Below are 25,192 nucleotides of genomic sequence, written 5' to 3'. Positions count from 1 at the left end.
ACGCTATATATTAGAATTTTACAAGATTTCATTAGGAATTGTTAGCTCAAAAAGATAAACACACACACCTGTTCATTGCAGTGTCATTTACAGTAGTCAAGACCTAAAGCAGCCTAAGTGTCGATTGATGGATGAAGGAAAAGTGGTATGTGTATATAATAGAATATTATTTAACTGTAAGAGTAAAATACTGCCATTTGTGACATGGATTGACCTTGAGTATGTTATGCTAAGTAAAAGAAGTACTGTATGATTTCACTTGTATGTGGAATCTTACTAAACAAAACAAAAGAACCCAAGTTCACAGAACAGATTGGTGGTTGCCAGAAGTAGGGGATGAGTAGAAGAAGAAGGGAGGGAGAAGTAGGAGAAGTAGGGTGGGTGCATGGGTACAGGTGGTCCAAAGATACAAGTTTCCATTACAAAAAAATATAATGTATAGTATGGTGACTATAGTTAATCACATATATTTGAAAGTTGCTAAGAGAGTAGATCTTAAAAGTTCTTCTCATCACGAGAAAATTTGTAATTAGGTGAGTTGGTGGATGTTAACTAGATTTATTGTGATCATTGGACAATGTATATAAATAGTGAATTATTATATTGTATGCCTGAAACTCATATGCTTTATTTAAGTTTATATCTCAAATTTTTTTAAGGACAGAAAATGATTCATTAAAATCTGCCTGAAAACAGTTTTGAAAACACTATTCTCAGGGTGCCCGGGTGGCTCAGTTGGTTAAGCGCCTGCTTCAGCTCGGGTCATGATTCCAGGGTCCTGGGATCGAGCCTCACATCAGGCTCCCTGCTCAGCAGAGAGCCTGCTTCTCTCTCTCCCCCTCTCCCTGACGCTCTGCTTACTTGTGCTCTCTCTCTAACTCTCTATCAGAAAAACAAAATATTAAAAAAAAAAACAACACTATTCTCTATTCCATAAGACAAAATCCAGATGCTATCTTAGCATGACATATAAAAGGTTCTTCCTCACCTGGCATCTGCCTAATTGGCATTCTGTATCCTATTAGGAATGATTTGCTCTTTTATGCTTCTATGTACTTTTTGATCTCTTCTGCTTGGACTGCAGTGCTCTTCCCTTATTCCAATCCTTCCCCTCATCTTTCCTTGCCCCATTCTCCTAATGACCCCTTAATTTTTCTGTATGCCTTCAGCTCAGATGTCCTTGCTAGAATCTCCTTGGGTAGTCCTTCTTATTCTCTGCTTTCCCCCAATTTGGGTATTTCCTTCTTTGGACTCTGTAGCATTTTATATGCCATATCTCAGGGTCCTGGGATTGAGCCCCACATAGGGTGATCTGCTCAGCAGGGAGTCTGCTTCTCCCTCTGCCTGCCTGCCTCTCTGCCTACATGTGATCTCCCTATGTAAAATAGATGAATAAATAAAAGTCTTTTTAAATAAATAAAGAAATAAATAAAACATGGAATGCAGGTAATCTTTATAGCCATCTAATTCTTCCATCGGCTGCAACTAGGCCAGCCCTAGGCATACACCTTAAAAGCATTCTACTGCTGCTTTCTCATTCAGCTCCCACTCTGGTTTTAGAAGAACCATATTCAGCCTTGGTGGTTTTAAGAATATTGGGGTGACCCTGGGGAAAATAATACATTATATGTTAATAAAAATAATTTTCAAAATATTCTCATCAAGTAAAAAAGAATATTGGGGTGAAACTTTAGATGAGTGAGAAGGGCTTTCTCAGCACACATGTATCTGCTTTAACATATGCCTGAAATTCTTTTCATTTCATTTTTTTAGCTGTAAAAAGGTTTTAAGTGCTTTTATGTGAGAACGAGAATGGTAAGAGATTGGAATTCATTGGTACTAAAGCTGTAAACTAGTAAAAATTAGTTGTAGGACTTTTTCTGTTGTTTGATATGGGAGCACTTAGAGCAGAACTGTGGTACATGGTTTTCCAAAGGAGGCCTCCTACCTAGAAAGAAGTTGCTTGTATTGTGCATGTGACAAATTGGGGGCTCCTTTGAAGACACCTGATATCACACCTTTCCCAAGGATCACTTTTATCTTCACTGCACAGACACTTATAAACTGTAAGCAGAATTCCTTGTTGCTATCTCTTAGTCCCCCAATTTAGTGGAACCATTTTATGAGATAGATGTGGGAAAGGGATTCTGTAGCAAGAGTTATATACTTAGGACATCTGAAAATGTATGCACTCTAAATATGCAGAACTCTGTATTTGCTATTAGAAATGCTAGTCTAGGGGCGCCTGGGTGGCTCAGTGGGTTAAAGCCTCTGCCTTCGGCTCAGGTCATGATCCCAGCGTCCTGGAATCGAGCCCCACATCAGGCTCTCTGCTCTGCGGAGGGCCTGCTTCCTCCTCTCTCTGCCTGCCTCCTTGCCTGCTTGTGATCTCTGTCTGTCAAATAAATAAATAAAATCTTTTAAAAAAAAAAGAAAGAAAAAAAAATGCTAGTCTAGAGTGGGAAACATTTTAACATTGGGCTTTCGGTCACCTATTTCATAACCATTCTCTGAAGTTAATGGTACAGTTGACCCTTGAACAACATGAAGTTTGGGGTGTTGACCCCCTGTGCAGTCAGAAATCTGCATATAACTTCTGACTACCCAAAATTTAACCACAAACACCCTACTGTTGACCATAGAAGTCTTACTGATAACATAAACAGTCGAGTAATGCATATTTTGTATATTATGTGATGTCCTGTATACTGTATTCTTACAATAATAATGAAGAAAAAACATATTTACAGTACTGTAAAAAATCTGCTTATAAGTGGATCCATGCAGTTCACACCCATGTTGTTCGAGGATCAGCTGTATTGCCTAAACGGTTAGGCCCTTGGCTTTCTCATTAAGATTAGTTAGTGATATATTCCAGATCTTCTTTCCATCAGTTATTTTTTGAATTGTTGAATCTTTTGTTATTCTTCATCCAAAGACATTTTAGCATAGCTAGTACTTATCATTACTAAGTGATATATTTTCTTTGGCAAACTTAAATGTGGATAATTTGCTTTCTTCTAGGTTTTGGGCGGAAAGATGTAGTTGAATATTTGCTTCAGAATGGGGCAAATGTCCAAGCACGTGATGATGGGGGGCTTATTCCTCTTCATAACGCATGTTCTTTTGGTCATGCTGAAGTAGTCAGTCTCCTTTTGCGACATGGTGCAGACCCAAATGCTCGTGATAATTGGAATTATACCCCCCTCCATGAAGCTGCAATTAAAGGAAAGATTGATGTTTGCATTGGTAAGACTATTTACTTTCTGAATCTTCCTGAAACAGTTTGTAACTATTCTGAGTCTAAATTGAATTCCTTTGTTAATATGATCAAATTCTGCCAGGCTGAATTTAAATACTAAAGAACACTTTGTGATTTAACCTAACCATTATTTACTGAGTGTCTGTTTTTATATGGTATTACACTTAAGTTCTTTAAAGAAGAAAATACAAAATTCCTGTTCTCTAGAAATTTAGAGACACATGAAAAACCGGGTAAAGTCATGGTAGAAGTGAACAGGAATTGTTAGAGGGAACTGAGTACTGTGACTTGGTTAGAGTCAGGTTGCTCCTTCCTGGAGTCTTTCCAGGAAGTAATGGGAGAAAGATTGGAAAAGGTAGATAGACTTCTTTATAAAGAGCTTTGAATTCCAGGTTAGGGAGCTTGTTATTGTTATGTAGGTAGTGTGGAATCATTGAAGACTTTAAGGAAACAGTCGCATGAAGTGTAGCTTATTTTCAAAAGAATGATCTGAAGGGGCTTAGGTTGAATAGAAGGCACCAGAGAGACCAGCTAGGAAGCTGTAGAATAACCCAGATGACAAATGATGAGGGCATGAAGTAGGGTTATTGTAGAATAAAAATGGCAGGATAAGTACAGAAACATTTGAAGGACAAATTATCATTTAGAATTCTTTAACAAATGATAGAGGATTTGCCTGACAGGTTGATCACTGACAAAATTATCATTGAAAAGGTTGCTTATTTGAGAGTTTTCATTAATCTGGTATTAACTTTTCTGAGCCTACCAGTCGGGGATTTTGGACTCTGCTTATCTTAGCTCTGTTTCCTGATGCAAAACAGGGACAGTTGAAATGTTGGAGACAGAAAGAAAACAAGGTCTGTGCACTAGGAAAAGCCCAGGTGCTCTAAGCTGGACTGACTGTTCTCCCCTCATCGCAAAGCCCCAAATCACTGTTAATACTGGTCAGGTTAGTTCAAGTTAGGTCATTTATAAAGATACAAAACACATTACCCAGTAATCTCTGCCCAATTCTACTTTCCTATGTGTTATCTAAGTTGCTACTTCCTCTGCTCATAGTCCTTTTCTAGTTCCTGAGTCTCAGAGATAGAAATAATCAGCTTTAATAATGTAGGGTTTTCCAGATATAGTTATAGGTCTTCACTGCCCAGTATAGTAGCTGAGGACTTGTAATGTGGCTGATTTGAATTGAGATACATTTTTTACATACCAGTTTTCAGAGATTGACTTTGGAAAAACAACAATGCAAAAGTCTCAATTTTATATTGATCACAGTATAAATAAAATACTGAAATGGTACTTTGGGTATTGGGTTAAATAAAATGTGTTTAAAATAATTTAACCTGTTTCTTTTTATTTTTTTTTTTTTTTAATGTGGCTACTAGAAAATTCTAGATTACCTGTGTGGCTCACATTTTATTTCTATTGGCCAGCATTGTTACAGGGAGTAGTAGAGTGGAATGAATATAACTGTGTCAAAGAACAGGAGTTAGCTCCCCTCTCTGCATGTATTAGCCTTTCCTTGCACCTTACTTATAGAGTGTGCTAGAATATCTTTATATGACAAATAACAATACAGAATATAGCACGAGCCTTTTTTGTGTATGTTCTATGATGTAATGAAACGGTTTTGATTTGGGGTTTGTTAACCCTACAGAGGGCATTTTTTCTTTTTTAAATAATTTATCCATGTGATTTTATTTTTCTTTTCTAATTCCACAGATCCCTATTCCTGGATTTCCATAGCTTTAGAAATTCCATTTTGTTACGATAGGACAGTCTACCACGAGCAGTCGTTCATTTGGAATTAGAGAACAAGCTTTCAAGCAAATTAGCCTTTTATTTCTTTATATACTCTTATCTGTCCTTAGTCACAAAGCAAAGGAAACCTGACATTGAGCTTAGGGGACATTTATTTAATGTATCTTATACATTAAATAATGCAATATTTTATACAATCTTATCTTTAAAATACAACATTTAGCATGCCGTCAGGATATGGAAGGTCTTTAAATAACTCAAAGACTTCTGGACCAGAATTTTGAGAAGATCCGATTGTCATGATTACCATTTTGAAAGTTATTGTCACTGTGTTGTTGCAGTGCTCTTACAGCATGGAGCTGAGCCAACCATCCGGAATACAGATGGAAGGACAGCATTAGATTTAGCAGACCCATCTGCCAAAGCAGTGCTGACCGGTAAGTCTATGTACTCACTTTGGGTATTCTGGGAAGAATATAAAGAATTGAGCCTCCTCCAGTTAATGACTTTAACTAGATTTTCAAAATACTGTCAGTTCAGTTGTTAGTCTTTTTACATCTGGATAATTGGTGTTTGATTATTACCTAAGAAAAGTAAAGCTTTTCTTTTTTCTTTTTAAATTGGTGTTTAAATTTGTGCTTCCTGTCGTATTTCATTCACGGGTAATAGATAATGGCGTGTTACTATCATGTATTCAGGATATGTTTTAAATGTCCCTGACTTTTCCAAGCAAAAATAAACAATTGGGGCTACATCAAAATAAAAAGCTTTTGCACAGAGAAGGAAACAGTCAACAAAACTAAAAAGCACCTTACAGAATGGGAGAAGATATTTGTAAATAACATCTCTAATAAAGAATTAATATCCAAAATATATAAAGAACTTAGAAAAATCAACACCCAAAAAACAAATAATCCAATTAAGAATGGGCAGAAGACATGCATAGACATTTCTCCAAAAAGATAGACAGTTGGCCAGCAGACACATGAAAAGATGCTCAATGTTGGGGCACCTGGGTGGCTCAGTCAGTTAGCCTCCAGCTCCTGATTTCGGTTCAGGTTGTGGTCTCAGGGTCATGAGATCAAGCCCTGCATCAGGCTCCATGTCCAGGATGGATTCTATCTCGGTCTTTCCCTCTGCCCCTCCCCACCCCACTCCTGTGCACACAAACGCATGCATTCTCTCTCTTAAAAAAAAAAAAATACTCAACATCATTTACAGCTGTCAGAATGGCTAAAAATCAACAACATAAGAAACAATAGGTGTTGGTGGGGATGTAGAGAATAAGGAACCCTTGTGCACTGTTGGTGGGAATGCAAACTGGTGCAGGCACTATGGAAAACAGCATGGAGGTTCCTTTAAAAGTTAAAAATAAAACTACCCAGCGATCCAGCAATTGCACTACTGGGTATTACTCAAAAAATACAGAAACACTCATTCAGAGGGACACGTGCACCCTGATGTTTATAGCAGCATTATTTACAAGAGCCAAGGTATAGAGGCAGCCCAAGTGTCCATCCATAGATAAATGGATAAAAAAGATGTGGTATATATACACAATGGAATATTACTCAGCCGTAAAACAGAATGAATTCTTGCCATTTGCAACAACATGGATGGAGCTAGAGTATAATGCTAAGTGAAATAAGTCAGAGAAAGACAAGTACCATGTGATTTCACTCTTGTAAAGAATTTAAGAAACAAACAAACAAAAAAATAAGCAAAGAGGAAAAAAAGGGAAACCAAGAAATAGACTCTTAACTATAGAGAACAGACTGAGGGTTACCAGAGGGGAGGTGGGTAGAAGGATGGGTGAAACAGGTGATGGGGATTAAGGAGTGCACTTGTGATGAGCACCTGGTGATTAAAATAAAAACTTTTTAAAAATGAAAGTAGCTTAAAATATTTGAAATCTCGGGCGCCTGGGTGGCTCAGTGGGTTAAGCCGCTGCCTTCAGCTCAGGTCATGATCTCAGGGTCCTGGGATCGAGTCCCGCATCAGGCTCTCTGCTTAGCAGGGAGCCTGCTTCCCTCTCTCTCTCTCTCTCTGCCTGCCTCTCTGTCTCTGTCTGTCAAATAAATAATAAATAAAAAATCTTAAAAAAAAAAATTTGAAATCTCAGAAATTAATTTTATTGACAAGTGAGTAAGTTTATGAAACATCTCCTTTTGAAATCAGAGAATTTGTATTTCCAAGCTGGAACTGCCTAAAAATGCTACTTTTCTAGACATTGAAGTTGTTCTTATAAAAAATTTTTTGTAATGTATATGGTTTTATGATAAGATTCTGTATAGGCTGTCAGTTTTTAATAAGTAAGATATTGGGGCACCTGGGTGGCTCAGTGGGTTGAAGCCTCTGCCTTCGGCTCAGGTTGTGATCCCAGGGTCCTGGGATCGAGCCCCACATGGGGCTCTCTGCTCAGCAGGAAGGCTGCTTCCTCCTTTCCCTCTGCCTGCTTCTCTGCCTGCTTATGATCTCTGTCTGTCAAATAAATAGATAAAATCTTTAAAAAAAAAAAAAGATATTAAAAAAAAAAGAAGTAAGATATTTTAAAAATCTAAAATAAATAAATAAATAAATGTCCCTGGCTTTTCCAGGTAACATGTTTTACCCCCTTTATATGCGTTTTTTTTGACATACTTTTTTTTTTTTTTTTTAAAGAAAAGCTTTCAAAAAGCTCTGTTTTTTCTAAAGCAGAGGATTCTGGTCATACCAATTTCAGTACCTTGAAGAATGTCAGTTACTGTTTTCTCTTAACATATTCATGTCTTTGGAACCTGTTAACATATATAAGGCTTAGTCTCTAGGTTCATTTTATCCTATTTTCTTTTAAAGATTTTATTTATTTGACAGAGACACAGAGAGGGAACACAAGCAGGGGGAGTGGGAGAAGGAGAAGCAGGCTTCCGCCCTAGCAGGGTCCCCAATGTGGGACTCAATCCTAGGATGCTGGGATCATGACCTGAGCTGAAAGCAGATGCTTAACAACTGATCTACCCAGGCACCCTAGGTTCATTTTAAACTTTTTGAGTGGTAGTATCCATTTCACATGTTTCTTCTTCATCAGAATGTTTCCTCTTGAAAAACTCTCTGCCATATTATTTTCTGGATTCTTACCTGTGTGAGCACCATTAGAATCACATCTGATCTAATAGTCAAGAGCCTGAGGGGTTCTGCTATGAGCTCGTGTGCTTGGACTTTGTGATACTTCTTCTGGTATTACCGGCAAAATTTAGTCCAGTACTCCAAAGAGGCTCTAGAAGAGCAAGCTGTTACTGTAACTATCACTTCCATTTCCCCCTTCACTTTTCCATGCTATTCCCTGCTTTTCTCTTTTTAAAAAATCTTGGGGCTCAAAGAATCCTTGCATTAGCAGTCAGTATATATTTTTATTGTGAACATCAGTCTATATTTTATTTCAGCAAATCAGTACACTTCCGTTATGTTAAATTATGTTAATTTAAGTTGTATTTTTTTAATGTTTTGTTTGTATGCATTTGTAAGTATGGAAGCTATCGGCATAAAGAATTTATATTTGGGGGGCCTGGGTGGCTCAGTGGGTTAAAGCCTCTGCCTTTGGCTCAGGTCATGGTCCTTGGGTCCTGGGATGGAGCCTCGCATCGGGCCCTCTGCTCAGCAGGGAGCCTGCTTCCCCCTCTCTCTGCCTGCCTCTCTGCCTACTTGTGATCTCTGTCAAGTAATAAAATCTTTAAAAAAAAGCTTATATTTAATCCTGTTTTTGTATATATTTAAAGTAGTACTATAATATAGTTTTAGTGTTGGAAAATCTTCTGCATTCATAAAATTATTAATGATTATGTCCAGTTGGTAATCCCATAGATTATCTTCTGTTATCTCTATGATGTTGGCATGTTGGGTTTTGTTTTGTGTTACTTTGGAATGAAGTTGTGGGTGCATTTTGTCTGTTGCACAAATAACACACCAGTTTTAGAAAATTTGAGGAGTAAAAAAAAGAAAAGCTCACCAGTAACCTACTACCTAAGACAAACTTTATTGAAATTTTGGTATATTTTCTTCTTGGCTTTCCTTTTTGGAACATACTGTTTTCAGATCGCTTCATGATGTAATACTAGATTTTTCTTTTTGTTTTTAACTTTTTTTTTTTTTCTTTTAAAGATTTTATTTATTTATTTAACAGAGAGAGAGAGAGATCGCAAGTAGGCAGAGAGGCAGGCAGGGAGAAGGGGAAGCAGGCTCCATGCCTCAGGACTCGATGATCCCAAGATCCTGACACCAAGACCTGAGCTGGAGGCAGAGGCTTAAACCACTGAGCCACCCAGGCAAACCCCCCCCTTTTTTTTTTTTACTTTCATAACAAATATATTCCATGTTCATATAAATATTTTTAAACTGCACAGTATTCTGTTAATCAGTTTCTGTTCATTGGAAACCTATTTCCAGATTTATCTACTTTAAATATAGTTCATGAGGAGCTTTATGCATGAAGCTGTTAATGCTTTTGTGATTAATTTTTTTTTTTTTTCATTTTTTCCCCCTTAATTCACAGGTGAATATAAGAAAGATGAACTTTTGGAAAGTGCCAGGTGTGTACTAGTATTATAAATAAGTATCATGAATAATTTTATCATTAATTTTTTTTAAGTAACAAGCAAACTTTTAAGAGAGAATGAATTTTTGTTCGATCTCATATGTCTCCAGATAGGATCTGATGAAGAATATAAATTACTAACCCTTTTTTTGTGTGTGTGCTAGGAGTGGCAATGAAGAAAAAATGATGGCTCTACTGACACCATTAAATGTCAACTGCCATGCAAGTGATGGCAGAAAGGTACTTTTGCAGCTAAGCTTGTGTTCATCCTCCTGGTAACATGAAAATATATTTGTCTTACTAAAAACTAAAACATTTTGGCGAGAATGCTAATACTTTCTTTTAAGTAGTAATTTGGATTAATTCTTAAACTTAGTAAAACTTTATTGGTAATAAACATTTAGTTTGCTTCCAATTTACAGTAATGAACTTAAAAACTTCTATACTGTGCCTTCAATATAAATATGTTGGATTTTGTAAAACCAGTTGATAACTATGAAGATGTAAAGGGTTTGTTTTTTTTTAATTTCTGGTGTTATATGGGGTTTTTTTAAGCTATTATTGTAATTTCATTCATTTGTCTGATTAATATTTCAGTCAACTCCATTGCATTTGGCAGCAGGATACAACAGAGTAAAAATTGTACAGCTATTACTTCAACATGGGGCTGATGTCCATGCTAAAGATAAAGGGTAAGTAAGCATTGGAAACAAATGAGGATATCTTAAATGTTACAGTCTTTATAATCATCTCTGTAACCTTATAAAAATCTTCTTGCTAAGCAGCGTAAACATTATGGAGCTTTTACAATATGCAGATTGCTCTGAGGACACACAGAATTATAAAACCTTAAAGCCACAACTCATAGGGCTTAAACTACACTTTAGGAAGCGTGAAAAGATACCTAACAGTATAAGTTCTCTACTAAATATGAGGTGATAATAGAGATAGTAGGATAGGAGTTCCCAGGAGGAAACTCTCAGTGATGGCTGTACGGGTAGAAAATCCTTCAAGAGGAGGTGATACTTGACCTGGACTCAGCTCAGGAAAGCAGAGAGTTTAGGAAACATCATGCAAGAGAAGTTATGCGAGGGGATGTGCTAAAGCAGATATTACAGCATATTTAAGAAACAATGACTAGACCAGTGTGGCTGAAGCAGACGCTTTACACAGGGGAGGAATGAAGGTTAGGATTAGAGAAGTAGGTTAAGAACCAGGTTTTAGAAGACTTGGTATTCTAGGCTAAGGAATTCACAGTATGAGCTACAGTAGCTATTGAAAAATCTTAAGCAAGGGGAAAGATTTTTTTTTTAATAGGAGTTCTAGGGAACACATTCTGGCAGCAGTATGTAAGGTAGTTTGGAGAGAAGGACCAGAGATCAAAGAGCAGTGAGAGTAATCACTGTAGGGGTTCAGGCATAATGAAGATATATAATGTTGCAGAGGAATGGAAATGAAGACACAGGTGTAAAAGATATTATAGTGTAAGAATAGGTAAGATCTGTTGACTGGATGTGAGGAGAGAGAAAGGAATAAAAAGATAACTACATTTCAGATTCTGAAGCTGAATGACTGATTCCTAGTGAGTTACGAAAAGATTGTAGAAGCAAGGCAGGAGGGAGGGAAATCTGTATGCCCAGAGGCATAGAGGGAGCTACATGTGGTTGAGCATACCATTATTGAAGGGTAAGGCTCCAGAGGGTCACACCATTGCATGCCAAGCTAAGCAGTTGGAACCAGTTTTCAGAAGCAACAAAGAATCAGTAAAGGACATTAAAACAAGGAGTAACTACAATAGGGGCGCCTTGGTGGTTCAGTCGGTTAAGTGTCCAACTCTTGATTTTGGCTCACCGTCGTGGGATCAAGCCCCACATGGGGCTCCACACTGGGCATGGAATCTGCTTTAGATTATTTTTCTGCCCCTCACCCTCTGTCTGTCTCCCCCTCTTAAAAAAAAAAAAAAATGCTACATCAGATTTACTTTTAGAAAAATCTGGCTACAGTTTGGAAGAAAAATTGAAATAGGGGCTGTTTGAGTAGTACAGGAAGAAATAATAAAGGCATGGCAGTAGCCTTGGAGAAAAAAAAGGTGGATGTGGAAGAGATGTGGAAGTTAGAATTTTTAGAACTGTTAAATTTTGTGCATTTCTACTAGAGGATCATAAAAGCCATTTGTTATTTAAATTTCAGTGTAAATTTAAAGTTAATTAAAATTAAATGAACTAAACCTGTAGGGAATCTATAATAACGTAAGCTTCTTCTCACCTCCCACCCCCTCCCTCATATTGTAGTGATCTGGTGCCCTTACACAATGCCTGTTCTTATGGTCATTATGAAGTAACTGAGCTTCTGGTCAAGGTTAGTTCTCTTCTGTTTTTCTCAGAATTATATAAAATCACTTGAAATATATTATATACCTGTTGACTGTGTTTTTAGTGCTTGGAGGGTATAGAGGAATATGTATAATCATTCTAAGATGTAGGTGATTGATAGATCAACATTCAACTGCTTTGAGATTTTTAAGATACCTTAAGATTTTAAGTATAAAAATAGCACTGTCATCTTGTGAATACCACCTTAAATGAATCTGTAATTTGTGGCTAATGGTGAAGTTTCAAAATTCTTGAAAATATCAGGAAGCAGTTTGTAGTGATTCAGATATTAGGTTGCAGCAGGCTCATTTGGTCAGCTGTACTTCCCCCAGGATGCTGGGAAGCTCTTGTTTAACCAGCAACTTCCCAGGACTGAAAACAAACTTTTTTTTGCTCCCTGTTGGTTAAAAATAGAAGATACATATTCTTCTTCAGAGGAGATAGCAGGATGTTACCCATAGCTATTTCCTTTTGTCCCCCAGTCCCTATACATATATTTGACCACATTCCTTAGGCATCTCTTACTCTGCACCATTCTGCCCCTTTTAATACTTGTCCTCATTCTAGCAGCAGTCATCATGGTAGGATATTTGTTCCCAATGCCTCCATGCTTGATTTTGGCATGTGCTATCACAGGATACTTCCCCACAGAAACAACTTTAACGATTAGATACTCTGAGTAGCCCCTAAGCCTTCTTAAATGTATAAGCTGCAGTGTTACACATCTGGAGCAGTAATGCTTTTCTTACTATAAAACTGAATCTTGAATTCAACAGAACATTTGGAATATTATTGTAGGTAAAAGTGAAACATGAGGCAGATTGCATTGGTACCTACAGACAATGATGTTTTCCTAAGACCTGATGTTCCGTAAATAAGAATGGCAGGCTGACTAGAGGTCATATGTATAGAGGTTAGCTGAGGTGAAGTTGCAGTTACCAGAGCACTCAAGCTCAGGAGTGTGTAGATTAGCCAAGTAGATAGAGACAGAATACAGGCAGAAGGTGTAGGGAACACTAAGTCACTTGGCAGCCCTTGCTAAACAGTTGGCTATCAGAAGCTGGCATTTACCTGCAAACATTCTCTTAACTGCTTTTCATGACCTGGACACTGTAGGAATTGTGATGTGCTTGCTTAAAAAGCTAACATGTTTTTATGCCAGTAGTAGAAGTATAGTGTCAAAAGCAAACGTAACAACAGATGCAGTGTACTTTTCTCAGTCAGACTGCATTGAGACTGTTTTTCTAGGCACTCAATAATTCCTTTAATGGAGCTTTGAAGCTGAAGTATATTTAGCTGAGGGCAAGGGTCAAAGGAAATCTAGAAACCATCTGATGAAAAAAAAGAGTGTAGGAGCTGAAGGTGTTAAAACTCAAAAAGAAAAACGTTTAAGAGTTGCTTTCAGGTATTGCCAAGAATATTGATCTCTTGCTCCAAAGAAGAGCAGTAGATCGAAGTTTAACATACATATTTAGGGGCACCTGGGTGGCTCATTGGGTTAAGCCTCTGCCTTCAGCTCAGGTCATGATCTCAGAGTTCTGGGACCAAGCCCCGCATCAGGCTCTCTGCTCAGCAGAGAGCCTGCTTTCCCCCCTCTCTTTGCCTGCCTCTCTGCCTGCTTGTGATCTCTCCCTGTCAAATAAATAAATAAAATCTTTAAAAAAAATAAATAAATAAAGACTATTTGTCAGTTTCTAATAAAAGTAAACCTGTATCTACTGTATCATCCATCCAGCAATTCCATTCCTAGGGACATAGCATGTATCCATAAAGACACTTATGGATGAATGTTCATAACACCTTATTAGCAAATAGTAAAATACTAAATAATGGTAAATAGTAAATAGAATAGTAAAAAATTTAGCAATAGTCCAAATGCCTATCAAGAGGATGGTGGATAAGTAAGTTATGGTCCATCGATACAATGGAATGCAATCTTTTTAGTAGTAAAAAGATTGATACAACAACATGAATGAATCTCAGAAACATTGTGTGTGAATGAAGGTAGACACAAAAGTACATACTGAGTTATTCTATTTTTGTAAAGTTCAAAAGCATATAAATCTAATATATGGTGCTAACAGAATGGGGACATGATTACCTATAAAAGGAGCATGAGGGAACATTCTAGGGTAATGAAAGCGTGCTCTATCTTGAATTGGGTGATGGTATCATGGAGATATAGATAGATAAAGATATATATTTGTCACAACTCTTCAAACTATTCACTTTGAAGAACTGTTTTACTCTATGTAAATTATACCTCAAACAAGGGAAAAACTTAGAAATTAGAAAAGATGCAAGTTAAATCTAAAGCTTCATTCTTAGCTATTTTTAACAACAAAAGAGTTAAGTAAAGGCCTTATGCATAAGCCTAGCAACCAGCTACTGGTTTTCCATGGGAAAAAAATGTATTTCTGAAATAATATATTTAAAAAGTGGACTTTGAGGATATAGCCTGGTTAAGCTTGCATGATGTTAAATTACACAGTACTAATACTGAATTCTCTTTAAAAGTTTAACACTAACTATATGCTTTACCTTCCCCCTCCCACAACGCCTCAGCATGGTGCCTGTGTAAATGCAATGGACTTGTGGCAATTCACTCCTCTTCATGAGGCAGCTTCAAAAAACAGGGTTGAAGTATGTTCTCTTCTCCTAAGTTATGGTGCAGATCCAACACTGCTGAATTGTCATAATAAAAGTGCTATAGACTTGGCTCCCACACCGCAGTTAAAAGAAAGATTATCATGTGAGTATAAAATGATGAATGTTCAACTAAGATATTAAGATAGCAACAAACTAAAAATTTGTTCTCATTTGTTTTTAGAAATTTTTAAGTAATGGAAAATTTTCCTTACACATGGGTATCGTTGTTCTTACTAGCATATTTAGTCATCTGGAGGTTTCTACTCATTCTACTCTTAAGATGCTATGAAAAGAAAATATATTTGTACTTGATTTTTCAAGTGAAGTTCAATGAGATTGTATGCTTTTGAAACGAGTGAATTTGGGTTTTGTTCCTGTCTTTGGTGTGAGTTTCTTATTAATCTGCCTTGTCGTTTGTAGGATTGCTGTCTTTTAAACATGGATCCCAGATCCTAACCATCTAATATTCTTTGATATTTGGCAGTTCTATGGTTTTCTGTCTGTAACTGAAGTAAATGTATTAAGAAACAGCCACCTAGTTCAGATGTAATATTACTGTACACAAATAGGAAACTTAAATTTGTGTTAACTCTGGAACAATAAAGGAAAATGGGTGGTTTCACAAATCTGATGAATTAAAGAGAAATCTTGAGAAAATACTCTCTCACTTGTTCATCAGTAGTAGGTGGCTCTTGGAAATACTCAGTTTTTGGCTCATCTACCACCATGATGTTAGAGCACGAACCATCTCAGAGCTCTCTGGTCTGGTAATACATTGCAGTACTCCAGATTCCTACAGACCAAAATAGACCCTGAGTTGGCCATGGGCTAAATCTATGTATACATTTAGGGATGAATTATGTCGTAACTGAAGGGGAAACTGGTATAGCACTGTCTCTCTTCTGGGGGGTTATATTTGGAGAATATCTTTAGAGCTTCTATCTGAATAATTTTGGTAGATAATTTTGAAAATACTTTAAAAAACACTAAGTATCTTTTATTAGGTAAGTCCCATCAATTTGATAATTCTCACGCAGATCTATATGCTTTTTTTTTTTTTTCATCTAGATGAGTTTAAAGGCCACTCATTGCTGCAGGCTGCACGGGAAGCTGACGTAACACGAATCAAAAAACATCTCTCTCTGGAGATGGTGAATTTTAAGCATCCTCAAACACATGAAACAGCATTGGTAATGTTTCAGATTAAAGTTCTGAAGATGCAGTAACCAAAAACATGTTGAACTAATCATAACGTCCTACTTCTATTGATGATACACAGTAACATAATGTCCTCCTTCTAGTAATAGAATTGTTTTTGAAAATCTGTTTTTTAAAAAATTAATGCCTGAACATACATTTTTTTAAAAAGGTCAAACAGTACAGAAAAATAGACAACCTCACCCCCCCCCCCAGAAGATAATACTGTTACTCATTTGAGTGTCCTTCCAGGAAAAAAAACTTTATTCATATATTGGTGTATGTTATGTGTAGCTTTTTAATTATTGTAATAGTACATATTATTTCCTTATAAAAATTATAAATGCTTGTGATTGAGAATTTCATACCCACTGAAAGTAATGAAAAATAATCATGTCATCCATCTAAAAACAACTTGGTTTTCCTTCCAGTATTACAATTTTTTTCAAAATTAGTCTGAAGTCTTTATATATCCCCTCTGTACTGTGTAAATAAAGTTGCTGTGTGATTTGAGGCTACTTCCCCATTAGAGGTAATGACACTTCTGTTATGTTACTGTAACAAAGCTGTAACAAAGTAGATGAAAATTGGACAGTCTATGGAAAAGCAGTGAGAAAAGAATGAGAGCTAATAGGGATAAAGTGATGGAAGGTGGGAAGGCAATGGTGTAATCAGAGACTACATTAGAAACACCAATTTTTTAGAAAGATTTTTATTTATTTATGAGACAGAGAAAGCAGGTGAGCATGAGGGGTAGAGGGTGTGGGGAGAGGCAGGCTTCCCACTGAGCAGGGAACCCAATGCAGGGCTCAGTCTCAGGATCCCAGGATCATGACCTGAACCAAAGGCAACAATTAACCAGTTGAGCCACGCAGGTGTCCCAAATAGCAGTTTAAAGGGAACAAAATCAGTTCTCCTATATGAATTGCAAAATGTGCTTTGGGGAGGGAAGAGGACCCTAAATAAACCAGTGTGTTTCAGGGCAAATTTAACTCACAGTCTTAGTTACCTAATATTTTGTAGGTAATTCATTTTCTTGGTTATTGGTTAATTTTCTTTCTTATGCCAGGATGTGAACTATGTGAAGGTTATGTCAAAACTATCTATAAAACATACTAAGCCTTTTTGCTAATTTAAATTGTTAAAAAAAAAAAAAAACAACAAAGCTTCAGACTAATAAGAAATGCTAGTGCAAATTTAAAATCATAACATTATCAAGATGGTGCAGAGAAATTAAGAAAGACTGAGAAGAAAATTTTCTGGTCTGAAAAACTAATACTGCATATTACCTCCCCTTAAATATTCTGCTATTAAACAACTTATTTTTGTTATTAATCTTAAAATATACTAGGAGTTAAGTATTGGTGGATAGTTGTGGTGCAGGGGCAGTGTCTTCAGGTTTCCAGAGATCATGGGCCCTGCCCCACGATGGGGCAGAGGAGTAAAAGTGCAGTTTTGAAATGGACATGATCAAGAAATCTTGGAAATAAACCATTTCCATTCTGTGTGCTATCCTGATAGATGTCCTGGGATGATTACTCACAACATACCGAAGTAGCTATGTTTACTTGTTAGAAATGGTTTTATTGAGGGCAAAGGAATGATTTTGGTGACAGCAGCCAGAACGAAGAATGAATCGGAGGCAAAGTCATGAAGATCAGATAAGCTTTATAGTTAACAATAGGTTAAAATAAGAACAGGTTTCATATGTACTGTGTATTTAGATGTATAGAGCAACTTAGTTTGGCAGTTATCCAGAGCTTTTATCCCATGAATTCTCAAGCTTTCGATTTAACTTTGTATTTTTACATTGATCTAGTCATTCATGCATCCAGACATTTATTGAACACCTGTTGTAAATTATTATCATTCTCAATATTAGGGAGCAAAGATTTGGGACATGATCATGAGATACATTCTAAGGTTATAACTAGCAAATCCCTACCTCCTGTCTCCTTTCCTCTTTGATATATCATAGATACAGAAGCTGCAGACTCCAACTTAGAGTGTATCATCTTCTCCCATTGATTTTGACAAACAGGTTATCCAAGCTCCTTTTTCTGTTTGAGCAGCTAGTTGAGAAGGAAGTAAATACTGATCTTGTCAGCTGTTTGACCTGTGCTGTTACGAGGCAGCATCTAGAGCTGATGAATGTCTTACTACTTGATGTGAAGAAACTCCAACCTTAGGAGTGTTTTATTTATTAAACTTTTAAAAAGAACATAGACACCATGCTATGTGGGAATAGCATTTAAAGGAGTGTTCATGATGTTAATTTAAATTTTCATTACATCAGTAGTAGCTTTTTCAAAGATACAGGGCAACTATAAAACTTGATCAGAATATTTAGTTAACATATCTGATAAATAGGATTTGCAGGCTGGGCCAGAATTTGGTAATTGTTGTACATTCTATCCAGTAGAAAGTCTTTGAGTAGCAAAGTCGGGTCAAAAAAACAAAGAGGTTAAATAACTTCTTAGTTCTTGATTAGAAACACAAATGTTCTTAAGTAAAAATTAGTTATGTATAGTCTTTGATTAATGCTGCAATTTAAATTATCTAGCATTGTGCTGCCGCATCTCCATACCCCAAAAGAAAGCAAATATGTGAACTGTTGTTAAGAAAAGGAGCAAACATCAATGAAAAGACTAAAGAGTAAGTCTACTTTTAGTAATTAAAAAGTGACACTTTTTTTTTTTTTTTTTTTTTTTTGGGAAAATACATTGATTGGCTGACTTTCTACTTTTTCTTTTTAAGATTCTTGACTCCTCTCCATGTGGCATCTGAGAAAGCTCATAATGATGTTGTCGAAGTAGTGGTGAAACATGAAGCAAAGGTATACTTCCTTTTTGGTAATCTTTGGTAATCCAATGAGTTATTTTCTGTTCAGCAGATGAAATTCCTGGCTTCCTAAACTGCTTACTCTCTCATAAGTATTACTTTTTTCTTCTTAACTTTTACTTAAAAATAGTCTAGCAGATACTTTTCTTTATCTGATTTTTTGCTAGAAAGCCTAAGGAAGGGTTTACTCCAAAAAAAAAAAAAAATACATGCTTCCTATATATCCTTCCTTCTCCATTTCTTTTACCCACACCCCACCAGTCGAGTTATCCTTAAGTTCTTTTTCTAACAGAATACTCTTCAGAATATCCTCAGCTAGAGACACACTGGTTATGACCAATCATCTCCAATCTTCTCTCACTCATATCTTCTGTTCCTTGGCTACTGTGGTAACTCTTGTTGTTTACCTCGGCCACAGTCTTTCTTACTATGTTGTTTCTATGACTAAACCAAAGGACTTGGAACAGAAGGAAATAAATTATTTAAATAATTTGACTGAAAACAGTTCCCCATACTGTGAAGTCAGTGTTCTTTAGTTGGCATTTGTACAAAGCATTTTATTCTTGGAATAATTATGTTTTGTTTTTTTTTCCTAAGATTTTATTTATTTATTTGACAGACAGAGATCACAAGTAGGCAGAGAGGCAGGCAGAGAGCGAGGAAGGGAAGCAGGCTCCCTGCGGGGCAGAGAGCCCGATGCGGGGCTTGATCCCAGGACCTTGGGATCCTGACCTGAGCTGAAGGCAGAAGCTTTAACCCACTGAGCCACCCAGCAGCCCCGAATTGTGTTTTCATCAGGCTAGAAATCATCATTTCTTGCCCAGGAACTTTGAAAAATACCACTCAGTAAAAAATACACATGGCATCCCACATTGGAAGACATGACAGTCACCAAATTCAACAGTTCTCACGGTTTTTAACCACGAACCCTTGCCTTTTCCAAACGAAATCTTTAGTAGAAATTCATTACGTAACAAAGAATGGAGCTGCTGTGAATGAAGGGAAAAGAAAGGAGTAAGACCCTTAGCCCATGGGTGACACCAAGGCTCTTCCTTAAATGTGCTTTGCAGAATAGTTTTCTGATCTGTCCTTCCTTGGTATGCCACTCAAGGAAGCACTTAGAATTCTTTCTACAGCTTTTTCTGTGTTTCCTCTCAGTGTCCTAATTTCTTTTTGATACGGGGGGATTTCTTGATAATGTGTAATCTCAATCTTTCCTATTGTAAATTATTGAATAAAATAAAGTTTATTCTGCTCGACTGCTTGGCCTATCTTGTCTGTCTGTTCTATAACTTTTCATTGATTGCTTTTCTCATACATGTGGTACATTACTAGAATATCTGAATACATATTAAATGTGAGTCGTGAAACTCCCTCAGATAGTCCTAACTATAGTGGGGCCAACCATCCAGGTTTGTCCAGGAACAGAGGGACTTCCAGAAACACAGAACTATTAGTACTAAAACCAGGAAAGTCCCAGGCAAACCAGAAGAAGTTTGTCACCCTGATCTCAACAGAAAATGGTACCCAAATAAAGTTTTAAAATGGATGTATTTCACATTTCAGTGAGTTTTGGTATGTGAATAAGTAGATTAATTGTTCTCATCATTTTAAATCAGTTTTCAAGTTCCATAAGCATGGAGATAAGCAATTTATAATCCAGTTTTGGTTTCTCTGAGAAAGTCTTACTACATTCCTGTTCAAATATTCTCCAGTTCCATGAATATGAATTGGACTATGTCTCAGATTACACTGGTGGACACAGGGTTGATTACTGAGGAACTTGATTTTTCACTTATGTTTTAAAAAATTATTTACCTGGTGGGGAAGGGTGCAGGTGAAGATGAGATGGGGGAGTTAACATTTTACTATTTTTTTTTTAAGATTTTATTTATTTATTTGAGAGAGAGAAAAAGACAGACGGTGAGAGAGCATGAGAGGGGAGGTCAGAGGGAGAAACAGACTTTCCATGGAGCTGAGAGCCTAATGTGGGGCTTGATCCCAGGACTCCCAGATCATGACCTGAGCTGAAGGCAGTCGCTTAGCCAACTGAGCTACCCAGGGACCCTTCTTTTTACTGTATTTTCTTACACACCCATCAGTTTCTCCTTTATCAACCCATAAATGTATACATACATGGTACACATTTCAAAGTATTTGCAAATTGCTATACACTTCTCCCTAAATATTTCCATGTAAGCATCATCTAGAGGTCAGAATTTATTAACGGGTTTTTTGGGAGTGCAGAACTTACATGCAGTGAAATGCACAAATCTTAAATGTACATGTCCTGAAGTTTGCCTAATGTATACACGTGTGTTACCAAAACTCACCAACGTATAGAAGTTACAGAAGGACCCCATCCAAGGCAATCGCCACCCCTAGAGGCAACGGCCCTTTCATTTATTTCCTATGTAGATTAATTTGCCTGTTCTAGGCCTTCATGTCTATGAAACTGTACAATGCACACTCTTTTGTAAGGCTTTCTCCTCTGTATATTTTGGGAATTCGTCCATGTACCAATCATTTGTTCCTTTTTATTGCTCAAAAGTATTTTGTGGTGTGTATAGACCATGATGTATTTATCTGTACGGATTATATTTTACATGATAAAAGTCGAAGATTAAGCCAGTAGGAATAAATGTTTTAATGCTAATTTGGTCTCCGGCTTTGTTACTGTTGCCTGTCTTGGGGTTAGTCTCCACATTTCTGGACCTTAGAGATCCATAAAAACATGGATTAAACTTCCTTACGTGTAATGCCAAACACAACTGTTACTCAGCATTTCCTGCTTTTAACTCAAAAAAGGATCTCTTCTGATACCAGCTTTCATGAGCTTGTGAATTTATGTTCTAGATTGAAGCAAAAACACTTGTTTTGGCACTGGAAAATAGACTTCATGAGAAAATAATTGGGATTTTTAAATGAGTAGCAAGCATTAAATACATGATTAGATGGTTTTACATTTTGAGGCTACAGGCTAATTTTAGCTTTTTCTGCATTATAAAGGTGAATGCTCTGGATAACCTCGGTCAGACTTCTCTGCACAGAGCTGCACACTGTGGTCATCTGCAAACCTGCCGCCTACTCCTGAGCTATGGGTGCGATCCCAGCATCATATCCCTTCAGGGCTTTACTGCCTTACAGATGGGAAATGAAAACGTGCAGCAGCTTCTTCAAGGTAGTCAATGCTTTCATGAAGTCAGCTTTTCAGAATTAACCTTTCAGTTTTTTCACACAGGGGTGCCTGGCCTGCTCAGCCAGAAGAGCATGCAACTCTTGATTTCAGGGTTGTGCGTTTGAGCCCCACTTTGGGTGTAGAGATGCTTAAATACATAAAACTTCAAAAATAAAAATAAATTTCGTCACATACTATGTAGAAGTTGGTAATAAAAAGAAAATGTGGAGTATTTGGCTATTCTTAATTCATTATACTCAGTGTTCCAAATGTCATTAAGTCTTACTGTGATTTTGTTCCAGAAGCATTATCTGCTCAATTTCTCTTAATAGCTGGCTCTTAAGTTTGTATCTAGAAAGTGTTTAAGATGTAATAGTTGCTATTTTTTTTTTAAGACAGGAAAACGTAAAAAGGTAGGTATCTGAGTTAAGCATCCATAATGATAGGTAATACTCGATAAAGACTGGCCCTGCCTCTTCACGGTTTCTTTAGGTCCTTTGTATTAATGAGGCATGTAGAGTTTTTGTACAAGGTAATCCACTATTTGACTTATTAAAACATTTAACTATTGAATACGTGCATATTTATTTTTAAATATTTTAGATCAAGTATCTGTACATTTTGCATAGGTTATACATTTCACCCTAGAAATCTGGTCTAATTTTAAAGTGACTTTGACACCTGAAAGTTCAAATGAGAAGAAATATAACAGATCAAGCCACTTGTATCTTTAACAGTCATCTTTGATGGTCATTATGCCTGTGATCTAGAAACTACCTTTTGAGAAAAACACTGAATAGGTGAAGGCAGGTTGACAAAACAACCTGGAAACTGCCAAAACTGAACTAAACTACAAGATATTCTTTCATGATTCCCTTTGGTTCCTCATATACTGCACATTTGTTTCAGTGTCAGTTTTGGGATGTCACTGTTAATCCTATTCAGTTGCCTTGTGATGGACATTTACTAGTTTGTGCTAAGTGTGATTTCTTACCTTTCCGGCTAGTTTTTTTTTTTTTTTTTTTTTTTAAGATTTTATTTATTTATTTGATAGAGCACAAGCAGGGGGAGCAGCAGAGGGAGAGGGAGAAGCAGGCTCTCCGCTGAGCAGAGAGCCCAAAACAGGACTTGATCCCAGGACCCTGGGATTGTAACCAGCTGAAGGCAGACTCTTAACTGAGCCACCCAAGCATCCCCCTCCACCTAGTTTCTTAGAGTAAATTGTCGAAGTAGAATTTCCAGATTAACGGATAACATGTAATTGTTAAATCATCTTTTAGAAAGGTGGTTAAGTACCATTTTATACTCCTGCTAATAGCATATGACAAGACCTGTTTGTCAGAACCGCATATTCTGATTTCTTAATCTTTTCGTTTGGTGAATGTATGTGTATGAACTTGAGAAGTAATAGATGCTTTTTTTTTTTTAAAACATAAAGTATAGAAATACTGTCAGTGTAGCTCCCCCATTTCCTCTTTGGCCATTAATGGATGCAAAAGAAAAACCCAGGATCTCATTATTTTAATTTGCATTTTTAAGATACATGTTGCAATATTTTTTCCATTTTTTATTTGCCTTATAACTTTGTTTAATGTTATGTTATTGCCTGACATATTCTTCCAAATCAATATTGGTTCTGCCTTCAGTGTACTTACTCTGAGATGCTTTTTTGTTCCAAGTGTATAAAAATACTCACTTACATTTTCTTTTAGTATTTTTAAATTTTAATTTTTTTACCCTTAAGTCTTTAATCCATTGGAGTTTATTTTGTTCCAAGATACAAAGGTACATGTTTTCTTCCTTTCCTGTGAAATTTTAAATGAGCTGTGAAACAATTTCAGACCTGAAAATGACTTTAGTTATCTTCTAGTCCATCTTTTCTCTTTTTAGAACTGAAAAAATCTGAGGACCCTTGACCCAGTTCACATAGCTAGTTAAGGGCAGAACCATGGTTAGGTCTCTGGCTGTTGGTCTCCTAATTTAAAGCTTTTCCACCATCCAGTGGCCTTGGTTGTTGTAGAACATGACAATTTGAGAAGTAATGGATCCTTTTTTTTTTCTTTCATCTGTTTTATATTCCATTATATTATTTTAATCATATTTATTATTCACATTTCCATACATTTTATTTATATGTATATACATGAAATGTTTCCTCCCAGAAAAAAAACCTTTTTTTGTCTCACAAAAATTTTTAAGTCTTTCTGGTTTTCCTCTACTACCATGGAGATTTACTATATAATCTACCAAACTGTAAGAGAACTTTACTTTAAGATAAGATGCCTCTCTTAAAGCTTAGTCCTGCCTTCTCTATGGGAGTTTTAATCACTCTTTCCTTCTCTCTTTTTAGAAGGCATCCCATTAGGTAATTCAGAAGCAGACAGACAATTGCTGGAAGCTGCAAAGGCTGGCGATGTAGAAACTGTAAAAGTAAGATATGATCTTGCGTTTTTGTTAACTTTGGATTTTTATTTGCAGTGTTTAATGAATCTGTATTGTTGTAATGAAGAGCCTAGTTATTTATATGTGCCTTGTTTTAAAAGGTTAATAATGATACTCTAGTTCTCCACAAGTGAGAATCTTCGTTAGCAAAGAAACTTTTCACATGCATCTCAGTAAATACCTGACAATCACAGATTTAAATAAAGTGCATGTTTATGGAAATAAATTTCATTTAAAGAACCTCTTTGTCCCTTTAAAAGAATAAGAATCAAATTATTGTCATTTATTTACATATGACACATAAAATAGGAAAGGGACCAAGAACTACTAAACAGTGTGTCACTGTGTCAGTGTATTTCTTCTGGTTTCATTTCTTTGCCCTCTCTACCACTGTGTTGCCATTTTTCAGAGCCAGTGTCTCCTAATAATCATCAGTTCATCTAGCCAACTTCAGCTCTTACATGGCCCATCTCCCATGGTTGTCCTCCATAGAATAACCCTTCCTCAGATTTTCCTTTACTTTTTACCATAGAGTCATATGTAGTGTCTGAATGCCTGTACCAGATATTTCTGTTACCTACAGAAGTTGTATATCCCAGTAAATAACTCAGAAGCCTTACATTTTGAAAGAGCAAGACTACTTTTCCATTAAACTAATATAGATAAATTAACATGTTTTATGAATGAAATAATTCTTGAGTAATGCACTGGGGTTTTGGGTTTTTTTCCACTTTATTCTAATGTTATTTTTAATTCCCAAAGCTATCAGAGAGAAAAAAATCTTTGTTATATTCCCCCAGCCCTGCCCCCCTTGCTCCTAGACTTTTTCAAAAACAGTGCTCATCCTATTTAAGGGAACAGTGACATGCAATAAGTTTTATAAAAATCTAAATTTATAAATTTGTGACGGAAGTAGCTAC

General features: G+C 36.5%; 1 protein-coding gene across 3 annotated transcripts in view; it reads left to right on the top strand.

Moving 5' to 3' along the window:
* The window catches only part of TNKS2 (tankyrase 2), a 68,664-nt gene that overhangs the window by 11,323 nt on the left and 32,149 nt on the right, over window positions 1-25,192 (top strand). For 2 of the 3 annotated variants that reach the window (XR_004380194.1, XM_032836546.1), the window contains exons 2-13: window positions 3,025-3,249; window positions 5,365-5,460; window positions 9,552-9,588; window positions 9,758-9,833; window positions 10,191-10,285; window positions 11,885-11,951; window positions 14,531-14,717; window positions 15,683-15,804; window positions 18,375-18,466; window positions 18,569-18,647; window positions 21,662-21,833; window positions 24,181-24,260. Coding sequence is in view for 2 of the 3 variants with exons in the window: in XM_032836546.1 (XP_032692437.1) it covers window positions 3,025-3,249; window positions 5,365-5,460; window positions 9,552-9,588; window positions 9,758-9,833; window positions 10,191-10,285; window positions 11,885-11,951; window positions 14,531-14,717; window positions 15,683-15,804; window positions 18,375-18,466; window positions 18,569-18,647; window positions 21,662-21,833; window positions 24,181-24,260 (1,328 nt within the window). In the remaining variant the exon portion in view is untranslated. The remainder of the gene's footprint in view (window positions 1-3,024; window positions 3,250-5,364; window positions 5,461-9,551; window positions 9,589-9,757; window positions 9,834-10,190; window positions 10,286-11,884; window positions 11,952-14,530; window positions 14,718-15,682; window positions 15,805-18,374; window positions 18,467-18,568; window positions 18,648-21,661; window positions 21,834-24,180; window positions 24,261-25,192) is intronic. The other variant, XM_032836555.1, reaches the window with a different exon arrangement.

Source organism: Lontra canadensis, unplaced genomic scaffold (genome assembly GCF_010015895.1).
Source record: "Lontra canadensis isolate GAN:19392208 unplaced genomic scaffold, GSC_riverotter_1.0 scaffold3, whole genome shotgun sequence".
NCBI classification, from domain to species: Eukaryota; Metazoa; Chordata; class Mammalia; order Carnivora; family Mustelidae; genus Lontra; species Lontra canadensis.
This window is presented reverse-complemented; position numbering and strand designations above follow the sequence as displayed.